General features: G+C 42.8%; 1 protein-coding gene across 1 annotated transcript in view; it reads right to left on the bottom strand.

Moving 5' to 3' along the window:
* Positions 1–21432, bottom strand: part of LOC132885033 (contactin-4-like) — a 542655-nt gene that overhangs the window by 56529 nt on the left and 464694 nt on the right. The window contains exon 13 of the mRNA XM_060919276.1: positions 13276–13451. Coding sequence (XP_060775259.1) covers positions 13276–13451 — 176 coding nt within the window. The remainder of the gene's footprint in view (positions 1–13275; positions 13452–21432) is intronic.

The raw sequence follows: 21432 nt of genomic DNA, 5'->3' as shown, positions 1-21432 counted from the left end.
TCATGGTGTTGCAGCCAAGGGGAAGCCTAATATTATTGCTTAGCGAGCAGTGTTTGTGACAAATAGGAAAATGTGTTCCATGTGTAGGGCTCCCACCTGAATGGTGATTGGGATGGTGTGGTTGGTGACGAGCCCCTTGCCAATGGGCCCACCATCAATGGCTTTCAAGCTTACTGGGTGTAGAAGTCTTTCAGTAGGCAGGCTGCAGTCCTGGATGACTTTGTGGCTGATGAACTTGCCCTCAGCCCTGGAGTTTATGAGGGCAGAAAGAACATATGTCGAGTCTGGAAGTTTCAGTAATATCTGAATTTTTAAAGTAGGTTGTACAGAACATATTCCAGGACTCACTGGGCTGGAGGTTTGCTTGGAGGGACCTACTCTCTTAGCCAGATGGACTGGGCATTGAGCTATGAGATGACCTTGCTCACCACAATAGAAACAAAGCCCCTCCTTCCTTCTTTCTCTCTCTGACTGGGGCCTTTGGGCATTGGACACTTCCATAGGTATGAGTTCTTGTGTGATGGGTAGTGAGACCAGTAACAATTGTTTGTCTCGGCATGCAAGCTCAGAGAGAACATCGGGGTTCAAACCCTGGCAAAATGTGGCCTTGAGTGCTGGTTCATTCCATCCACTTCCTGCCACTAGCATGCAGAAATCTAAGGCAAATTTGGCCACTCTTCTCTCTCCTTGCCTGATTGTGAGCAATTGCTTGCCCACTTTGACTCCCTCAGGTTGATGATCGAACAGTCTCTTGAATAGTTTAACAAAATGGTTGTATGATGTTGTGTGTTCACCATCATCCTCCCATATGGCACTAGCCCACTCCATGGTTTTACCCATAAGAAGGGTTATGAACTGAGTGAACTTCTGATCCTCTGTGATGCCTGAGAGTGTTGAGAAGTACAAGGAACATTGAAGGAGAAAATCTTTACATTCTTATACTTCCCCAGAGACCCTTTCTGGCCGAGGAACCATTCAAGCAGCACGGGTTGATGACACAGGATGTGTCAGGAGGGCCTGCGAAACAACAACCGTTTGTTGTGACATACAGGTATTAAGTTCACTTAACATTTGCTGATGTTCTCCTGACAGATGTCCCTGTGTGTTTAAAGCAGTTTGGTGGTGAAGTAGTCTGTAAGGGTGCAGGCACTTACTGGATGCAGACGCAGGGGAGAGCAGGTGTGTCACAAACTGGAAACCAAATTCAAGACACAATCCATGTAGCATAGTCAGGGGCAGGCTAAGGTTGGTTGATGTGTAAACAGAGTAATGGAGACTAAATGAGATCAAGGTCGGGAACAACGGAGCAATAAGGTCAGAGTCACAGAAAACTGTCAACAAGAGGAAAAGTTTAGTAAAGTCAGGTCAGAATGCTGAGCGATACTTCACATTGTCCATTTGTTTGTTTGAGTCTTATATAGGAGTGTAGGTGATCAGGAAACAGGTGTGTCAGTATTCCGGGGAGGCAGGGCACTGTGGCGTGTGGGTGTTGTAGTCCAGTGCAGCCATGCTTGGAGGCCACTCTGAACTTGCGCTTTCTGCGCTATTACTGACATCTGGTTTCAATGCAATTTGGCTGTGTCCAGGTAAGCCTATTTTTAGCAATATCATAACTTTTAAAATGGATAAATTGTTGTTCTAAATTTTTTTTATTTAAATGTGTGGGGGGCACATCAAGGCACTTGCTGTGATCAGCAAACAGCATTCATTTTTTAGTTTTGTTTGGCCTTAAGCACCAAGATTTCTCTGAAATAAGGTAAGAGTTTTCTGCTCACTCCACTATTACCAATCCTCAATAGCTGCTAGAAGCTCTCACTTTCCAACATCATAATTCTTCTTTGTTCTACTTTTGTGAGTAAAAATTCTTATTGATGAAGTTAGGCTGCCAGCAGTAGTAAATAACTTCTTTAATGCAGGAAAAGCCTTTTATATGACAGCATCCCATTTGAGGACTTTCATTTTTTTCTTTCATTTTATGACCTTCTATTCCTCTTATACCCTCCAATGGTAACAATGTTTTACCAGCACAGGATTTAAACATCTATATCCACTGCAGCAGTATAAGCTTCCATTTGCCATTTCCACAAAGAAGAACCTATCTGTAGTGCAAAAAAACAAACAAACAAAAAAAACCCAAAACAAAAAACTGGATGTGTGTCAGTACTTAGGTTCAAGAGCTTTTTTTATATCTTTACTGTTCAGTGTTTGCATGAGTGGAGGCACTGTGGAAACAGTGGGAGAGAGGTACTTTGGATACTTTGGCTTTACGTGCAGTGGTGCTTGAAAGTTTGTGAACCCTTTAGAATTTTCTATATTTCTGCATAAATATGACCTGAAACATCATCAGATTTTCACACAAGTCCTAAAAGTAGATAAAGAGAACCCAGTTAAACAAATGAGACAAAAAATATTACACTTGGTCATTTATTTATTGAGGAAAATGATCCAATATTACATATCTGTGAGTGGCAAAAGTATGTGAACCTCTAGGATTAGCAGTTAATTTGAAGGTGAAATTAGAGTCAGGTGTTTTCAATCAATGGGATGACAATCAGGTGTGAGTGGGCACCCTGTTTTATTTAAAGAACAGGGATCTATCAAAGTCTGATCTTCACAACACATGTTTGTGGAGGTGTATCATGGCGCGAACAAAGGCGTTTTCTGAGGACCTCAGAAAAAGCATTGTTGATGCTCATCAGGCTGGAAAAGGTTACACAACCATCTCTAAAGAGTTTGGACTCCACCAATCCACAGTCAGATTGTGTACAAATGGAGGAAATTCAAGACCATCGTTACCCTCCCCAGAAGTGGTCGACCAACAAAGATCACTCCAAGAGCAAGGCATGAAATAGTTGGCGAGGTCACAAAGGACCCCACAGTAACTTCTAAGCAACTGAAGGCCACTCTCACATTGGCTAATGTTAATGTTCAAAAGTCCACCATCAGGAAAACACTGAACAACAATGGTGTGCATGGCAGGGTTGCAAGGAGAAAGCCACTGCTCTCCAAAAAGAATATTGCTGCTCATCTGCAGTTTGCTAAAGATCACATGGACAAGCGAGAAGGCTATTAGAAAAATGTTTTGTGGACGGATAAGACCAAAACAGAACTTTTTGGTTTAAATGAAAAGCGTTATGTTGGGAGAAAGGAAAACACTGCATTCCAGCAGAAGAACCTTATCCCATCTGTGAAACATGGTGGTGGTAGTATCATGGTTTGGGCCGGTTTTGCTGCACCTGGGTCAGGACGGCTTGTTATCATTGATGGAACAATGAATTCTGAATTATACCAGCGATTTCTAAAGGAAAATGTCAGGACATCTGTCCATGAACTGAATCTCAAGAGAAGGTGGGTCATGCAGCAAGACAACGACCATAAGCACACAAGTCGTTCTACCAAAGAATGATTAAAGAAGAATAAAGTTAATGTTTTGGAATGGCCAAGTCAAAGTCCTGACCTTAATCCAATAGAAATGTTGTGGAAGGACCTAAAGCAAGCAGTTCATGTGAGGAAACCCACCAACATCCCAGAGTTGAAGCTGTTCTGTACGGCGGAATGGGCTAAAATTCCTCCAAGCTGGTGTGCAGGACTGATCAACAGTTACCGGAAATGTTTAGTTGCAGTTATTGCTGCACAAGGGGGTCACACCAGATACTGAAAGCAAAGGTTCACATACTTTTGCCACTCACAGATATGTAATATTGGATAATTTTCCTCAATAAATAAATGATCAAGTTTAATATTTTTTCTCATTTGTTTAACTGGGTTCTCTTTATTTACTTTTAGGACTTGTGCAAAAATCTGATGATGTTTTAGGTCATATTTATGCAGAATAGAAAATTCTAAAGGGTTCATAAACTTTCAAGCACCACTGTCTGTTATATTTTGGCAAAGTATGAAAAAGGCTTAGCAAATACGGGTATACAGTACAAGCAAGGGTTAAAATTTATACAGCCCCCTTGCATATCCTGGCTTGTGCAATTTTTTAGGAGATGTCCGGTTGTAATTGCAGCCAAAGGTGGTTCTAACAAGTATTGACTCAGGAGGAAGAACACTAATGTAACCAACAAATGCCTTTTTTGTTTTGTTCTGGTTTAATTAACCTTGGTGTGACAAGAAAAAAAGAATTCACATTAACTTTCAAATAGATATTGTGTAAATATACCTCCACAGTAGGGTAAGCATATCTCACCGAGGAACCAATTTGCATACCTACAAAATTTCAAAGATGTACAGTATGAATCTACAGTGCTGTGTGTCAAGCTAAGTTGTTGAGCAAGGACCAAGGCAACCCCCTAACAATGTGGAGTAGCTGGAGGTTTTGTTGGCAGAAGATGTGTGAGGTTATAAAGCACTAAATCATATTCAAAGTATTACAAAAACAGATGTGGTCCAGAAAAAAAGACAAGTTTCAGGCAAATGCCACTCATGATCCTCACCTTTACAGAAAAACAAAATGTGGTTGTCCCTTTTACATGGACATTTATTTATTTATTTATTTATTTATTTATTACATCATTGCATATGTTCACATTTGACAGACATCTATGTAGGTTCTGCTCACTGACGAGCTTGTGGGAAGTGGTCTTTGATGTGAGACCATTCCATTGCATTACCCTCCAAAACTTACGTGGGGTTAAATTATTAGCAACAATACCTTTTTCCAAACTGCACGTAAGAGTTGAGTAAGGAGTATCCATTGTCCGAGCAAGAACTCTTCTACTTAGAAGGAATACTATGAAAACTTAGGAGAGAAAACTCCTAATCAGATGACTAAGATGTGAAATGAATGACAATGCCCCCATTCAAGACCCATATTGGGAAGTGCTATGAAGGGCTTCTTTTTTTTTTTTGGATAATCCACTGTGTTCGCTCGGAGCAGTTCACCTTGGCAAAATGTATTCAGCTTCTCAACGGCAGTACAAATTACATATAGCTTTTGTGCAAGGGCTTCTAAAAGTCTACTCTGACTGAAGTCCACTACTTGAAGCTTGAGTAGTCATCTGTAACATGGTATACTTGACAACGTGGTGCAACCATTTGCATAAATTTTATAGGGAGACAAACAGAGATTAAAGTAATACACAGCCCAAATGTAATCTTTCTGTGTTCCTTGAATAATATAATGTAGCAGTCCATTGGTCATAACAGGCACACAGATAAGTACAAAGAAACAATTAGAATGATTCGTCTTAGCCAGTGGTGTATAAATAGGCTCATAAGTAATGACCTTCATGTCAATCTAATTATGAACATTGATACGCTGATAAACGCTGGAACTCTGAGGACTGAGTCTGCTGGTTGACAAGTGAGGTACTTGGGTGTGCTGATGTGACTGCCATGCACTAATAAAAATACTTTAGTACAGTCTTCAGTTGCATAGCACATTTACAACTTCACTATTTTCCATTCAAGACGTGGGTGAAGCTTCTGTTACTTACATAGTAACTCCAACCTTGGAGAATAAAGCTACTTATTCTCCAAAATGATAATTCATTTAATAACCTCTCTGCAACCGGATGAAGTCACACTTTATTATCACAATTATGTATAAAGCATCAGATACGCTACACGATGAAAATTGTGCACACGCATATGTGATTCTATTTTTAATCTCCCCTTTCCTATCATAATATCTTCCACTCTTCTGGGAAGGCTTTCCACTAGATTTTGGAGTGTGGTTGTAGAGATTTGCCCATTCGGCTACAAGAGCATTGCCTCTTTCGTACCAAAGACCAGGGTTGGACCTGGGTTATTTGGCCAAAATTCAAATCAAGTGAGTCATCCTGGGCTAATCCCTGGTCATGACAATTCAGATAGGACCTGGGTCACAACCTGGAAGAAATGCACAACAATTAAGTCAAAGGCTGGAAATGGGCGGATATCTCACATATAGATAGTTTTCACATGACGTCACAGAGTCGGGGATTCCCTAGTGGCGGCCATCTTGCGGGTCAAGCTTACCGTACGGGTCACTGAGCACACATTGTAACGCGCGAGTACAAAGTCTTCAAAAGAACCCAAGCAGGCTATTTAAAGCTAGCAATGGTGCACACCTGTTGTATTCACAGCTGTCGTAATAGGTCAAATGATGAAGTCAAGCGGAGCTTTTATGGAATTCCCACTGTATGGGAGCACGAAGGCGAGCAAACAAAGAAGCTCAGCATACAAAGGAGAAATCTATGGCTTGCGAGAATCAACCGCAAGGATTATCAGCCTTCCAAACACAGCAAAGTCTGCTCCAATCATTTTATAAGTGGTAAGTTGTTTAAATAAACAATCAATTGTGTTTAAGCTTGTTTTTGGAAACCAAAACATCATGTGAACACTCTCTGGAGAATGCCTAACTGGAACCGCTGAGTGTACATTTATATTGTAATGTACACTTAATATCGCTCGTTTGTCACGTTTCTATTTGAAACTTGTCACTTCACTCACGCAAGGGTCATTTTTGAAAAACATTTTAGGTCTATTCTGTATGATTTAATTTGTGTTTGGGATGCAAACAGCGCGCCTTTTGGCGGATGCCGCCTGAATCGCGCAGATCCGATTTTTTTTTTAGGGGGGGCGTTGGAGTGTCTGATTATAATTTCAAAGTAAATTCTGTATTAAAATTACTAAATAAGCAAATCCGTTACAGTCCATGAAACAGGAAGTATAAGGATGAGAAAAAAACAGTTTAAATCGGAAAGCTGCGCACATTTGCGCAGCCCGAGTGGTGTGCAGGACTGCGCAAATGTGCGCAGCTTTCCGATCTAAACTGTTTTTTTTCTCATCCTTATACTTCCTGTTTCATGGACTGTAACGGATTTGCTTATTTAGTAATTTTAATACAGAATTTACTTTGAAATTATAATCAGACACTCCAACGCCCCCCCTAAAAAAAAATCAGATCTGCGCGATTCAGCCGTGAAAAAGGCGGCATCCGCCAAAAGGCGCGCTGTGAATATATAAAGTTGTATATATCAGACAGCCTTTAAAGTTTGATGAAGTCAGTTTCAGGCTTTGGAGCAGGCTTTGGCAGTTTCAGGCTTTGGCAGCCCTGCATAGTCACTTGAAAATGCATCTTTGTCCACTTCGTAGGGGTCAATTCCCCCAATCAAGGCCAGTTTGGCTGCATACCGTTGTCGTGAGATGTCGTCTTATGTATCTATATACTTCTCTTTGCTTGATTTTGCCGACATTGATCTTTATTTTAGAAAACTGACTATATAACTTCATAAATTCGTCCGAGATAACGTAGCCGGTAATGGTGATGGTCCGTTTTGTTTGCCCCACAAGATGGCGGCTGGAGGGCGTTCCCCGGAATGCCGTGACATCAGTGAAAACTATCTATACACACTCTGTGTCTGGCTCTCGCACATTCTTTTCCTCTTGGCTTCATGACCTCTGTGCCTCATGTAATCGAGGCTTTCTCTGCACTGGTTTTAGTTGGCACTCCATATGATGAGAACATCTCATCTCATCTCATTATCTCTAGCTGCTTTATCCTTCTACAGGGTCGCAGGCAAGCTGGAGCCTATCCCAGCTGACTACGGGCGAAAGGCGGGGTACACCCTGGACAAGTCGCCAGGTCATCACAGGGCTGACACATAGACACAGACAACCATTCACACTCACATTCACACCTACGGTCAATTTAGAGTCACCAGTTAACCTAACCTGCATGTCTTTGGACTGTGGGGGAAACCGGAGCACCCGGAGGAAACCCATGCGGACACGGGGAGAACATGCAAACTCCACACAGAAAGGCCCTCGCCGGCCCCGGGACTCGAACCCAGGACCTTCTTGCTGTGAGGCGACAGCGCTAACCACTACACCACCGTGCCGCCCATGATGAGAACATGAATAAAAGTATTTAATTTGTTTGTGCACGCAAAATAATAATTTAAAAAATGTGTTCAAACAGTTTTAGAGAAATCAGCCAGTAAATATTTTAATGACATGTCACCCCACACCCCAGTAACATATTAATAACTTAAGAAATAATGAAGCACATATCTTTTTGGCATGCACAAACATGCACAAATGATGCATAAGCATATCGGAATTCATGTTCTCACCATATGGGGTACCAACTTCATAGAGGTACTATATACTGTATTCTTTATGTCTAGAGTTACAAAAGATTCTACACAAAGTATACTCAAACTATTGTACTTATAACAACTCTTTAGTGAGAATTATGAGTCCACTGTGTGGCCAAAAGTATGTGGACACCTGACCATCATATCCATGTGTAGGCTTTCCTCAAACTGTAGCCACAAAGTTGAATTAACACATTTGTATAGGATTTTTTTGTATGTTGTAGCTTTATAATTTCCCTTAACTGGAACTGAGAGGTCTCACCCAAACATGCTCTACCATGACAATGCCCCTGTGCACAAAGGTCCCTGAAGACATGGTGTACCAAGGTGGGGGCAGAATAACTCAAGAGACCTCCACAGAGCCCTCACCTCAACCCCATTGACACTAGAAGTCCCAGAGAGGGGCCATTTGGCCTTTTTACCTAGAAAACCCACAAGAGGGCCAATTGGCCCCAAGTCCTCCCTGTAGACATTCATTTTGTTATGGAAATGTGGCTGTTAGTTACCTTACAGCTTAGAAATGAAATCTTACAATGCCTGTTGAATGTTGAATCTCTGCATCTTCATTCCTTGGAGAGGAGCTTCTTTCACCACAAAATTCTTGAGGGAACTGAAGCGATAGTCCATGTGCACTGAGGTATTTATCCATCAAACAATTGTCTGGTTGCAGTCACATGAGTCGTTATGGTCACATGGGACATTCACATGTTCACATTTTAGAATAGAATGTGTTTTTATTCCTCATTCTCACATTCACACAGAAGTAGCCAACATGACTTCACCACTGAAGTGTGAAGTGTGTGAAATGTGACCCCCTCACCCCACACACTGCCACTAACAGCCTCATTACCATAACAAAATGAGTGATTAGTGTATTGGGGAAAAGCGGTCGGGCCAAATGGCCCCTATGTGGGTCTTCTAGGTAGACAAAAAAATGCTGGGACTGCTAGTGTTGAACACTCTGTACCTGACCTCACGAATACCCCTTTCACACTGAATGGCTAACCAGGGTTATACCCACATTGACTTGTGTTCGAAAGGGTCAGTCCGTATTGACCAACTCGGCTTTGCGACCCACCTCTTAAGATGGGTCAGACAAGGATCACCCAAAAGCCAGGGTGGGACTAATGAATCTCATGCAAATGGGGTGCTCAGTACTTTCAATACTTTGTCCTGCAAGCACTTACAAAACTCAACACACACACACACACACACACACACACACAGGAGAACAACAACTCTAGTATGCAAACTTACAAACATTATTGCAGTTCATTTTCAAGCGCGTTAAAACCAGACAAGCTGCATAAGCCATTTTTTCTCCACTAAGCCCATGTTTACATTAGACCGTATCAGTGGATCATCAGATTAACATTTTTAAAACGATTAGTGTGCACACAGCAACACCAATACACGATTTGCGTGCACACAGCAATACCAATACACGGATACGCTTGGCTCCGCAGGCATCCTGCACTCCAAATCACTCCGCCCTGAACAGCGAGTGCCCTCTGGAGGGTGCGCACTCCGGCCTTGCGCAGCTCACAGAGCACGCGAGTGAAGTGAACAAGCTGTGATTCGGGACTGAGCCGCTGTGTGTGTGATCCCAGCGCATATCACTTACCACTTGCAAGTGGAAGGATGGCAAGCCTAAAGACAATCATAACTACACAATGGGCAGTATTTGCATCAGTATTTGCAGTATTTTCATACTTTTATACTCTTTAATGAAAGGTGATACAAGGCGGAAGTCCGCGCCGTTTTTCAGCAGTCGCGTCACATGACCAACGCCAGCGAATCAGGAAGGTGGATGTCACAGTGACGTTGTCCAATGAGACGCCAGCTAGAGCTCAGCACAGCGTATCCGCGTATTCTGAATGTTTACACAGCACCGGAGCTGACACGATCTGGATTGAATACGTGGACGCTGGCGGATTCCCGTTTCCTGGCGTTTCCAGGCGGTTTAATGTAAACGGACAGTGCATCCGCGAAGAAAACAAGACAGATACGGTCTAATGTAAACGTAGCCTAAGGTTACTCAGCGTGCACATGAGTTCTGGGTGGAAACGAAAACACTGCAGCTGAAATAAAGCACACACCTTTCCTTGATTATAATTAATAGGTACTACTCTTCATGCACTGAGCTGCTGTGTTCTGTTTCTTACCATGATTGCCATGTTTAAGAAATTAAAATATGCATGATCATAAACACCAGCTTGTACCATTTCTCGCACACACACGCATGCATACACACACACACACACACACACACACAACGTGCATGAGTTGGTGAACTAAACCTCCGTGAAGAAGGCGCCCCATATGATGAGAATGTGAATAAAAGTATTTTAATTTGTTTGTGCATTGTTTGTGCACATTTGTGCATGCAAAATAAACATATGTTCTTAATCATTTCTTAAATTATTAATGTTAATGGGGCGCTGGGTGACATCACGTCATTGAAACATTTACTGGCTAATTTCTCTAAAACTGTTTGAACACATTTTTTAAAGTTTTGCATGCACAAACAATGCACAAACAATTGAAGAACTTTGATTCATGTTCTCATCATATTTGGTGCCTACTTCACAGAGGTGTATATAGTATATTATGCAAATGGATCTGCACCAGCTTGTCAAGTATGTCAGGTTACAGATGACTACTCAAGCTTCAAGCAGTGGTCTTTTAGAGAATTTCTAGAAGCCCACGCACAATAGTATCCATTATAACACATAATCTCAGTCAAGAAGTATGATGTAATGCTTATAATGTAGCTAAAAAATAGTTACACTAAAGCTATTCTTCTGACCTGTCCATGGAAATGAAAGAGAAACTCAGTATTTATACAACCATAAATTGTTGAAATTGAAATTAAAACTGAAAATAATGATTAGTAGATAATTTTTGACATTATTTGATGTTTTACCTCATGAATTTTATTATTTTTTTCAAAATAAACACATTTCAATTTTGGTTCTTCCAACACATTAAAAAAACTGTGATAGTAAAGCATTTACCACTTTGTAATGGTGCCAATCCCTCTCACAACACTTAAATCATGTTTAAGGACTGAAGACACCAAGTGATGAAGCATTTCAAGTGTTATTTTGCCCCATTCTTCCTGTAAACAGATCTAAAGGTATGCAAAATTTGCCACACATTCCCTATTGGGGACAGGCATCAGTTTTACATTGTCTTGCTGAAGACAGCATATGTTGCTCGAAAATCTCAATGTACTTTTCTGCATTAATGCTGCCATCACAGAAGTGAAAGTAACCTCTGCCAAGGGCACTGACACAACCCCATATCATGACAAACCCTGGCTTGGACTTGTTGCTAGTAATAGTCTGGATGGTCCTTTTTGTCTTTGGCCCGGATCACACAATGCCCATTCCTTCCAAAAAAGACCTGGAATACTGATTCTTCTGACCACAATACATATTTCCACTGTGTAATGGTCCATCCCGGATGCCTCAGAGCACAGAGAAGTTGATGGCGCTTCTGGACACAGTTAATATAATACTTCTTGCACAGTACAGTTTTAACTGGTATTTGTGGATGTAACTGTGTATTGTCATGCTTAACAAAGGTTTTTCAAAGTAATCCCAAGCCTATGTGGCTATATCAGCTATAGATGAATGACGGTTCTTGATGCAGTGCTGTCTGAGGGATCGATGATCAAGGATGTTCAGCTTAAAGCATATACGCAGAGACATGGCCTCACTTTCGTTTATAAATGCCTTGAGACCTCAAGAATGGCACAGGTTTTAAGCGTTAACAATAAATCTAATATAGTAATTTTTAAGAATAAAGTGATTCATATAGGTAGCGGTCTGAGTGAATGACCTTGACATCCGTAACGTCACAGCAGGAAGTCTATCGGTCTCATCGCCATTTCCGCTATACTTAAACACAGTGCTGACTGCAACTCCGATTCTCCATTTTGAGCTAATTTATCGCCATGCCATGTAGATGTGTTGCTGCACCCGCCAACAACACGACAGAAGGTGGATTTACGTTGTATTCATTGCCCAAGAATGTTCAAACTGCAAAGATTTGGATGCGTTTTGTGAGAAGTTCACGGGCACATTGGACGCCTACGAAGTGGTCTCTCCTCTGCTCTGCACATTTGGAATTCAGCCACACAACTTGAGCAGAGTGGTTTTCCAGCCCACTGTGTCTATGGATAAAGCTTCAGCCTATGGAATTACAGTATATACCTGCATTAGGTGCTACCAACACGTATTTCTCGCGCTAGAAATTGTGTTTAATGATGTCACGTGTTATATGCGAAAGATATGATTGGCTATTGCTAGCGACTCTCGCCGATCAGTCTGCCTCCCGATTAGTTTTTCGAATCGGCTGTGAGATGAGTCGGTACCATCGAAAACTAGTCTTTACGCCTGACTCGCGACTTCAGTTGGCTCGGTACGCTGAAAATCGGCGTAGTGTGCGGCTAGCTAAAGAGTAATGGATCGGAGTAGTGCCTTGAAAGCGTTAATTATTGTGCAGGTGCTATTTACTTGTTTAATTTTAGAAGCCCAACTACTGCTCCAAGAGCACAGGCGATGTGATTAGGGGGTAGGATTTGGGGAAATAATGCCATCTACAGGTTTGGAATGCTTATGAATGTGATTGAAAACGGAGATGTTCGGTTATGTGTGGAAGGGATTTTTTTCAAAGACGAGGTGGTGTGGATAAAACATTTTTATAAATGGGGGGGAATGTTCGGTTTTAAAAATACCCGGCTACGTGTGTACATGGCATGATTTTGTACCAAATCATGATTACAATCACCTGCTGACATCACCTGTTTTGAAACACATCACTATTTAAGTGTTTTACCTCATTACTAACCCTGAATTGCCCCTGTCCCAACTTTTTTGGAATGTGCTGTAGGCCTGATATGCATGAATGGATGGATATTAATAAATGAAATGAAGTTACCAGACAAAACATGAAATATCTTGGGTTCATACTGTCTGCAATGAAATACAAGTCAAAGTAAATTTAAAAAATTACTGCTTTCTTTTTTTATTTGCATTTTCCATCCCCTCTGAACTTTTTCTTATTTGTCATCATACATTTGAGAGGTCAATTCTATGTAAAACGGTATACTGTCTCTTGTAACATTAATGAATGACACAAATACTAATCAACAGGTGACATATAGTGTGTCAATACTTACACTACCAACTTTCTCAAAGTATCCCCCATGACTGCCAAAACGGATCAGCTGCTCGTTGAAGAACCACGTAAACTTGAGCTCCAGTGAAGGGTCATGGGTCACCTGACAGGGCAAAACAATGCTCTCACCCACTGTAACGTCCAATGTTGAGGGAGGTGTAGTGATTACTGTGGCCTCTGTAACATTCAAGCAGAGTTCAGAATTCTGTTTAGTGGTCATTATAGTCTTAGAGTTGCAAATTATTAAGAATACACAGGTTAGCAAGAGTAAATCTAAAACTTTAGTGGAGTTCCTTTACATTTTTAAATTTAAGAAACAGTATTTCCATTAATTTTATGACAGTTCAGGTTGAAGGTGTAAAAAGTATGAAATAAAAGACAAACAGGAAATGTACTTTTGAGTTACTCTCCACAACTGCAATATATAAAAGAGCCAATTACTCAGCGGCAAGCATAACAAAGACAGTGCTAATGAGCCTATTGAAAAGTAATCAGTGAGGGACAATGGAGAGAAGCAACATGTGTCAGAGTTATAGCTTCACACAAAAGCACCACTTCAGAAATTATAAAAGCTCCCAACCCTAACAGGGCTAGTTTTCTGAAGCAAGGGACAAAGAAAGAGAGTGTGAATGAAGATTTAAATAAATAAATAAATAAATAAATAAATAAAGCAATTATTCTGTTGCAGAAACTGTTTTGACCTCATGAGGGTGCTGCATGCATGTTTGAACAGAATTTACCCTGAAATAAATTATGCATGGCAGACAACGCCCCCCAGACAAGCCTAAATTCGCACAGCCAGAATCAGGCTTTCAATCTAGGGTTGAGGATTCATCCTCCATTATAGGTCCCCGACATAATGAAACAATCTCACTCATCTCTTTTTTCTGATATGAGACGGTAAAAGTGACATTATCAGGAACAGGCTATCAGGGTTTTGTGACCAACACAATGAAGAGACATCACTTCTTTTATTTTGAGGACGAGAGCTCACTCCAACTGTCTGTCACAACAGCATAACAGGTGACACTGCAGTGCCGCCCATTGTTCTATTGTCATTTCTTAAAGATTGCTCTGTGGCCATTACTCAGGAAAAGGAGAATGCATGTCAAACTGGACAAGGAAGCCTGTTGCTGAAGTTTACCAGTAGGTTTACTTTTTTTTTTTTAGTAAGTTTACTCTTTTCCTGCCCCAGTGGCCTTTCATCTATACTTTATCATTTCTACTCTGCTGAAGATGTTGTTACTAGTCTATAACTATCAGAGGACTTGGCTTCCCATCAGCCTCTGTTCCAGAGACAACATAGTCTGTGTGGATGGATGTGTTCACACACACACACACACACACACACACACACACACACACACACACACACACACAAACACTACATGGAAAGCTATGTAAGAGAGATTCCCACTGATGATGGAGAGGAGGCAAACAGCAAACCTTTGCATTCCTATCCAAAGGTTTGCTGTTTGCCTCCTCTCCATCATCAGTGGGAATGTCTCTTACATAGCTTTCTAAGAAGATAAACTTCTTCATGCCAGCCTGAGCTGCCAATCTGACTATGAAGCGACACATGGTCCGATTACCCAATTCCACCATCATGTTTGACAGACTGTATTGTTAACCCCTGCTTTTTAAAGCATACCCTTATGCCAGTTCTTTCCATCATAATGTGAATGATAGCCATCAGTGTAATTTTGCTACAGAGTGTCATTATATTGTGAGGAATGCAACATTTTGTCTCTTTGTCAGATTCCACTGCTTTATCAGGGGCCAAAAGCTCATTGTTAGTGTCAGCAGAAGAAAAAGCCCCACATTAATCATGTTTAATATAAAGTTTGACAGGAGCATGTTTACAAGATGCTCCACAAACTCATTTGAGTTACAAATTGACCGCCATGTCAATTTTTTTAATTAATTGCTAATTATTTGACTATTTGTTACTATTTGTTACTTCAAGATATTATTGTAGCAATTTTGACTTAATATCTCATATCATGATAGCATGTTGTTAGGGTGCAATTAATGGCCCTATGGCTGATAGGGTCAAGTCAAGTCAAGTTTATTTGTATAGCGCTTTTAACAATAAACATTGTCGCAAAGCAGCTTTACGGAATTTGAACGACTTAAAACATGAGCTAATTTTATCCCTAATCTATCCCCAATGAGCAAGCCTGTGGCGACGGTGGCAAGGAAAAACTCCCTCAGATGACACGAGGAAGAAACCTCGAGAGGAACCAGACTCAAAAGGGAACCCATCCTCATTTGGGCAACAATATGGGATAACAATAGGGATATTATTATTATTATTATTATTATATTGAGAATAAGTAGGTTATTGTGTCATTGTATACTATAAATATATATGTTAATACAAGCTCTATGACCATTATGAAATTGTCAGATCTCAGGCACTTATGGATACAACTGCAGGGGAGAGAGGGTGCGATGCAAACTGTAGACAAAGCCAAAACATGAATCAGAAATCCTAGTCAGGAAACAGGCATGGGTCAATCAATCAGTGAACAGCACAGCATAGGGCAGATGAGAAGATGAAGTCAAATGAGATCAGGAACAGATGTCATTAACAGGAAGCCAGAAGATAAACAGAAGGCTTGGTAAAGTCAGGTGCGGGACACAGAACGATACTTCGCGAGAAGTGCTTGTGACAGCTGAGCTTATATGGGGTTAATGATTGCGGGGTAATAGGCTGCAGGTGAAGCGATTAGAATTCTGGTGATGGGGGGTGCTGTGGCTCTTGGGAAGTGTAGTCCATGTTTGGAGGTTTGGAGGCTGAACTCAGGTTTTCAGTTCTGTTATTGACAGAACCCCCGAGGAGCTCCCTCTGGGAGCAACCTCTTTCCTTGGTTGACCTCTCCTTCTTGGTGCAGGCTTTTCAGGATGCTGGCTGTGGAATTCTTGAATGAGGAGTCAGTCTAAGATGTCCTTGGAACTGACCCAACTACGTTTCTCTGGGCCATAACCTTCCCAGTCGACCAAGTACTCGAGGTGCCTCTGTCTGCCTCGAGAGTTCAGGATCTTGTTCACTTGGTAAATGGGCTTGCTTTCAATGTCTGGGGAGGGGTTTACTTGGGTGGGTATGTCTGAGGCTAGGGGTCCTTAGATAGCAGGTTTGAGGCATAATACATGTAAAGTGGGTGCCATTCAGCTGTGAGGAGGAAGCTTGAGTCTATATGAGACCTCGTTGAGTCTGTGGAGTACCTTGAATGGGCCCATGAACCTGGCCTGTAACTTCTTGCAAGAGTTGGGAGCACTAAGTTTTTTTGTGGACACCCATACTCTGTCACCTGGGGCATATTCTGGAGTGGCACTTCTGTGCTTGTCTGTGTAGTGTTTATACCTGACATTCACCTCCTCTATCCTCTGGTGTACCTCCTCCCAGATTTGACTTTTTTAGACCCATGCGTTGAGGGCTGGAATCTGCATGGGAGTGTCATCCCACGGGAAGAGTGGGGGTTGGTAGCCGAGTACGCATTGAAACGGGGTTAATTGAGTGGCAGAATGTTTGAGAGAATTTTGTGCTTACTCAGCCCAAGGAAGGAAACATGCCCACTCTTTTGGGTTCCACATGCAGTAGATGTGAAGAAAGCAGTTCACTTCTTGATTTGCCCGCTCTGCCTGGCCGTTGGACTGAGGATGATATTCAGAGGTGAGGCTAACAGATACTCCCAGCCTGTCCATGAACCTTGACCAGAGTCATGAAATGAACTGGGGACCCCGGTCACTGACGATGTCCTCCGGTATCCCATAATAATGGAAAACGTGGTTAAACAGTAGTTCAGCGGTTTTGAATGCTGTAGGAAGACCTGGTAGTGGGATAAATCTGAGGGTTTTGGAGAACCTGTCAATTATAACTGACTGTGTAACCTTGAGACTGTGGGAGGTCTGTGAGAAAGTCAAGGGCAATGTGTGACCAGGGTCGCTGGGGTATATAGTTTACTAGCTGGAGGCACTCTGGGCATCTTGGCTTGGGCACAGCAAAGCAAGATGAGACGTAGTGGTTAATGTCAGATGTCATATTTTCCCACCAATACTTGTGTTGAAGGAGTTGGTAGGAGCGTTGGCTGCTGGGATATCCGTTGGCAGGAGAAGAGTGTGCCCAGGTGATCAGTTTGCCTCTAAGTCTAGGTGGGACATGCAAAAGACCTGAAGGGTAGTTTTCTGGTGGACTTGCGGGTTGAGCTTGCCTAATTGCTTTGTCAACATCCCAGGTGATGGGTTGCAGAAAACATTCAGGTGGAAAGATTGTGGTAGGTTCTGACAGTTGAGGTGTGGAAGTATGAATTCTGGAGAGAGCATCTGCTTTGATGTTTCTGGAACCTGGACGATAGGAAATGATAAACTGGAATCTGGTGCAGAACAGTCCCCATCTGGCCTGACACGGGTTTAATAATTTAGCTGTCCTCAGATAGTCCAGGTTCTTGTGGTCTGTCAGGATCATGAATGGGTGTACTGTGCCCTCCAGCCAGTGCCTCCACTCCTTCAGGGCCAGGTTGACAGCCAAGAGTTCTCGATTCCCGATATCATAGTTTCACTCAATGGGTGTGAGCTTCTTTGAGTAGAAGGCGATGGGATGTAACTTAGGTCATTCTCCAAGGTGCTGCGATAGAACCCCTCCAATTCCCATTTCTGATGCATCCACCTCCACAACCAACGGTTAGAAGGATCTGGGTGTTGAAGTATAGGGGCTGTGATGAAAGCCTGATCAGCTGCTGGACTCCAGTGGAGGCGACGGGGTCCCTTCTTCAGAAGACTAGTGAGAGGAGCCGCGACAGAGCTGAAGCCACAGATGAAGCAGCACTAAAAGTTGGCGAACCCCAGAAAGCATTGAAGCGCCTTGACGGAAGTGGGAGTGGGTCAAGATGTTACAGCAGCGACCTTGGCTTGATCCATACTCACTCCCTCCAAGCTGATGACGTATCCCAGGCATGAGATCTGGCAGACATGAAACTCACATTTCTCAGCTTTAACATATAGGTGGTGCTGAAGCAGGTGAGAGAGGATAGATCTGATGTACTCATGATGGGTGCTTTCATCTGGGGAGTAGGTCAGGACATCATTGATATAGGCAATTACGAACCTCCCCAACATGTCCGTGAGCACATCATTGATGAGGCACTGGAAGACACTGGGCGCGCAAGAAAAGCCATGAGGCATGACCAAATATTCCTAAGTGACCCACCATGTTGCTAAAAGCGGTCTTCCACTCATCACCCTCACGTATCCTGACCAAGTTGTAAGTGCTGCGAAGGTCAAGTTTGGAGAATATTCTGACCGATCTGAGTTACTCTAGAGCTGATGGAACCAATAGAAGTGGATAGGGATACTTTACAGTGATCTGGTTCAGGCCTCGATAATCTATACATGGCCGGAGGACCCCTCCTTTTTTTTCCACAAAGAAAGACCCTGCTGAGGCTGGAGATGTAGAGTGTTGGATGTACCCCTGCTGCAGAGCTTCTTGCACATACTCCTCCATTGCAGCTTGTTCTGCTAACAACAAAGGGTAGATGCGGTTACGTAGAGGAGTTGTACCTGGGAGGAGGTAGATGGCACAGTCATAGGAGTGATGCAGAGGTACACCACAGGCTTTCCCTTTGCTGAATACCTCCTTTAGATCCAGATAACAGATTGGGACGTCGTCGAGGGAGTCAGGCTGAGGACTCTCTACCGAGGTGGAAGAGAGTGTGATGTGTGGAAGTTTCAGGCAGTTTTGCAGACATGAGGGTGACCACTGAAGAATGTCCCATTGTTGCCATGAGATTAGAGGGTCATGTAGTTGGAACCATGGGTATCCTAGGATGATGTCGTGATTTGAAGTTGGGGTGACAAGGAGAGTTATCTGTTCTGGGTGGATGGCTCCTAATTGAATCTTGAGGGGAGTTGTTTGAGTTGAAACTAGTCCTACTCCTATGGGGCCTCCGAAAATAGCTTTCAGTTTGACGGGTCTCAGAAGGGTGTGGGTGGTGAGTTGACATCTCTGTATAATAGTGCTGTTTATGAAGTTTCCCTCAGTCCCTGAGTCAGTGAAGGCAGAAAGTACATGGGTCAAGTTTGATAGCTTTAATAACACTGCTACTTGGAAAGATTGTGAGCTGTGAGATGTTTCTGGACTCATCAGGTTAACAAGGCTGGAAGCCTTGCTTGGCTGATGATCCCATGGGGGCTGAGTGGGGCACATAGAGAGCTGATGACCAGTCTCTCCGCAGTAGAAGCAGAGACCCTTCCTCCTTCTTCTCTCCGTTTTTGACCTCTGCAGTCGCATGTGGGAAATCTCCATGGGAGTTCCAAGGTTTGTGCTGGGAGAGGAAGTTGGAGGTAGTTGCAGTGAAGGTCATTTGTGGAGGAGGTGATCCAAGCAGATGGCCAGATCAGTGAGAGAATCCAGTGAGAGATGTTCACTGCAGCATGCTAGCTCTCTGAACACCTCTAGACGCAGACCTTGTTGAATTGTGGCTTTCAAGGTTGGCTCATTCCAGCCACTGCCGGCGGCCAAGGTGTGGAAATCCAGTGCATATTAGGCGATGCTCCTTTCGCCCTGTCAGATTGTCAGCAGGCTCTCTCTGGTCTCTATACCCTCAGGCTGATGACCAAACACTCTTGTGAACAACTCCAGAAAATGGTCATAGGCTGTAGTGTGTTTGGCCCCATGCATCCAGACAGCACTTGCCCACTGAAGAGCCTTACTAGTGAGAAGACTGATGAACTGGGAGATCTTGTGTTCATCGGTGACTCCAGTGAGAGCGGAGAAATATAGTGAACATTGGAGAAGGAATCCCTTGCAATTGGAAACCTCCCCAAAGAACTTTTCAGGCAGAGGAATGCTACAAGGCATATCAGTAGGCGATAAGGGGTGTGTGAGGATGGCCTTTGACACCACAGCAGTGAGTTGTGACATCCTGGTGTTTTGATCACTAATCATCTGCTGGTGTGCTCCTAACAGAAGTCCAGTTGCAAGTCCAGTTGCCTTTTTTAGCACCTATGATTTACTATGACCTGGATGACTGAGAACCTTCATAGACATATTTCCACACACTTTGGGATGAGAACCCTTCAAATGATGCAGGAGTATGACAGGACTTCCAGAAAACTTGCAGATTACAGAAACCACCTGCATTTCAACCTACAATGCCAACAATCCAAGATTATCCCCACAAGCTACGCCTGGGTTCCACCGTCAAAGGCCACAGAGCAGAAAGAATCCTCCAGAAGGCCCAGCACCAGCTTCTCAATGAGAGAGTGAGACAAGTACATTTCACCATCTATGCCCTCCAAACCAAGACTGAACTGATGTTTGAAGAATTGACAGCACCTCTTCCCAGTGAAGTTTTGGAATGAGTCTCTGAGTTCGTTGAGAAGGCATGGATCTCACAGTACAACAAAGGCAAAAAAAAAACACAGATACAAAAATTTCAAACACTGCTGTCTAAAACCACCTCTTCCCACAAGACAGAAGTGCTGACTTAGAGGAAGAAATCTGACCAGGTGACACAACCTGACATCCAAGAGAAGTGGGTGAAGATCTTATCCGACAGGGAACTCACCCAACCAGAGAAGGATGTTTTATCCAAAGGACTAAACTTTGCAGTTTCACCAGAGCATAGTGGTAACTCTCATCACAGCCACAGAGTCAGCCATCAGAAACAACAATTTGACCAACACAGAGGCAGAACAACTTACACTGAATGTATCTGCTGCCCTCACAAGTGTGAAAGCACTCCAACCTCGCCATCCAAGAAAGGAGGGCTCTTATATCACTTCAAAGAGACTGGAACGTCACCGTTCTTCCTGCTGACAAAGGGAGATGCACAGTGGTGCTAAACACAGCGGACTACCACTCAAAGATGACCAGTCTCCTCAGCAACACAACTACCTATGAAACCCTGAGGCAGGACCCCACCAGCAGTTACAAAATGAAAGTTGTGAGCTGCCTACAACAACTAGAAAAGGACCATGCCATCAACCGATCTCTGTACTACAGACTGTACCACGGAGAAGCCATTCCTCTTATTTATGTACGCCCCAAGATTCACAAGGAAGGAGCTCCACTCAGACCCATCATCAGCAGTATAAACTCAGTCACCTATAACATTACCAAACATCTAGCCATCATCCTGGCTCCTCTTGTCGGAAA

Source organism: Neoarius graeffei, chromosome 4 (genome assembly GCF_027579695.1).
Source record: "Neoarius graeffei isolate fNeoGra1 chromosome 4, fNeoGra1.pri, whole genome shotgun sequence".
In the NCBI taxonomy this organism is placed as follows: Eukaryota; Metazoa; Chordata; class Actinopteri; order Siluriformes; family Ariidae; genus Neoarius; species Neoarius graeffei.
This window is presented reverse-complemented; position numbering and strand designations above follow the sequence as displayed.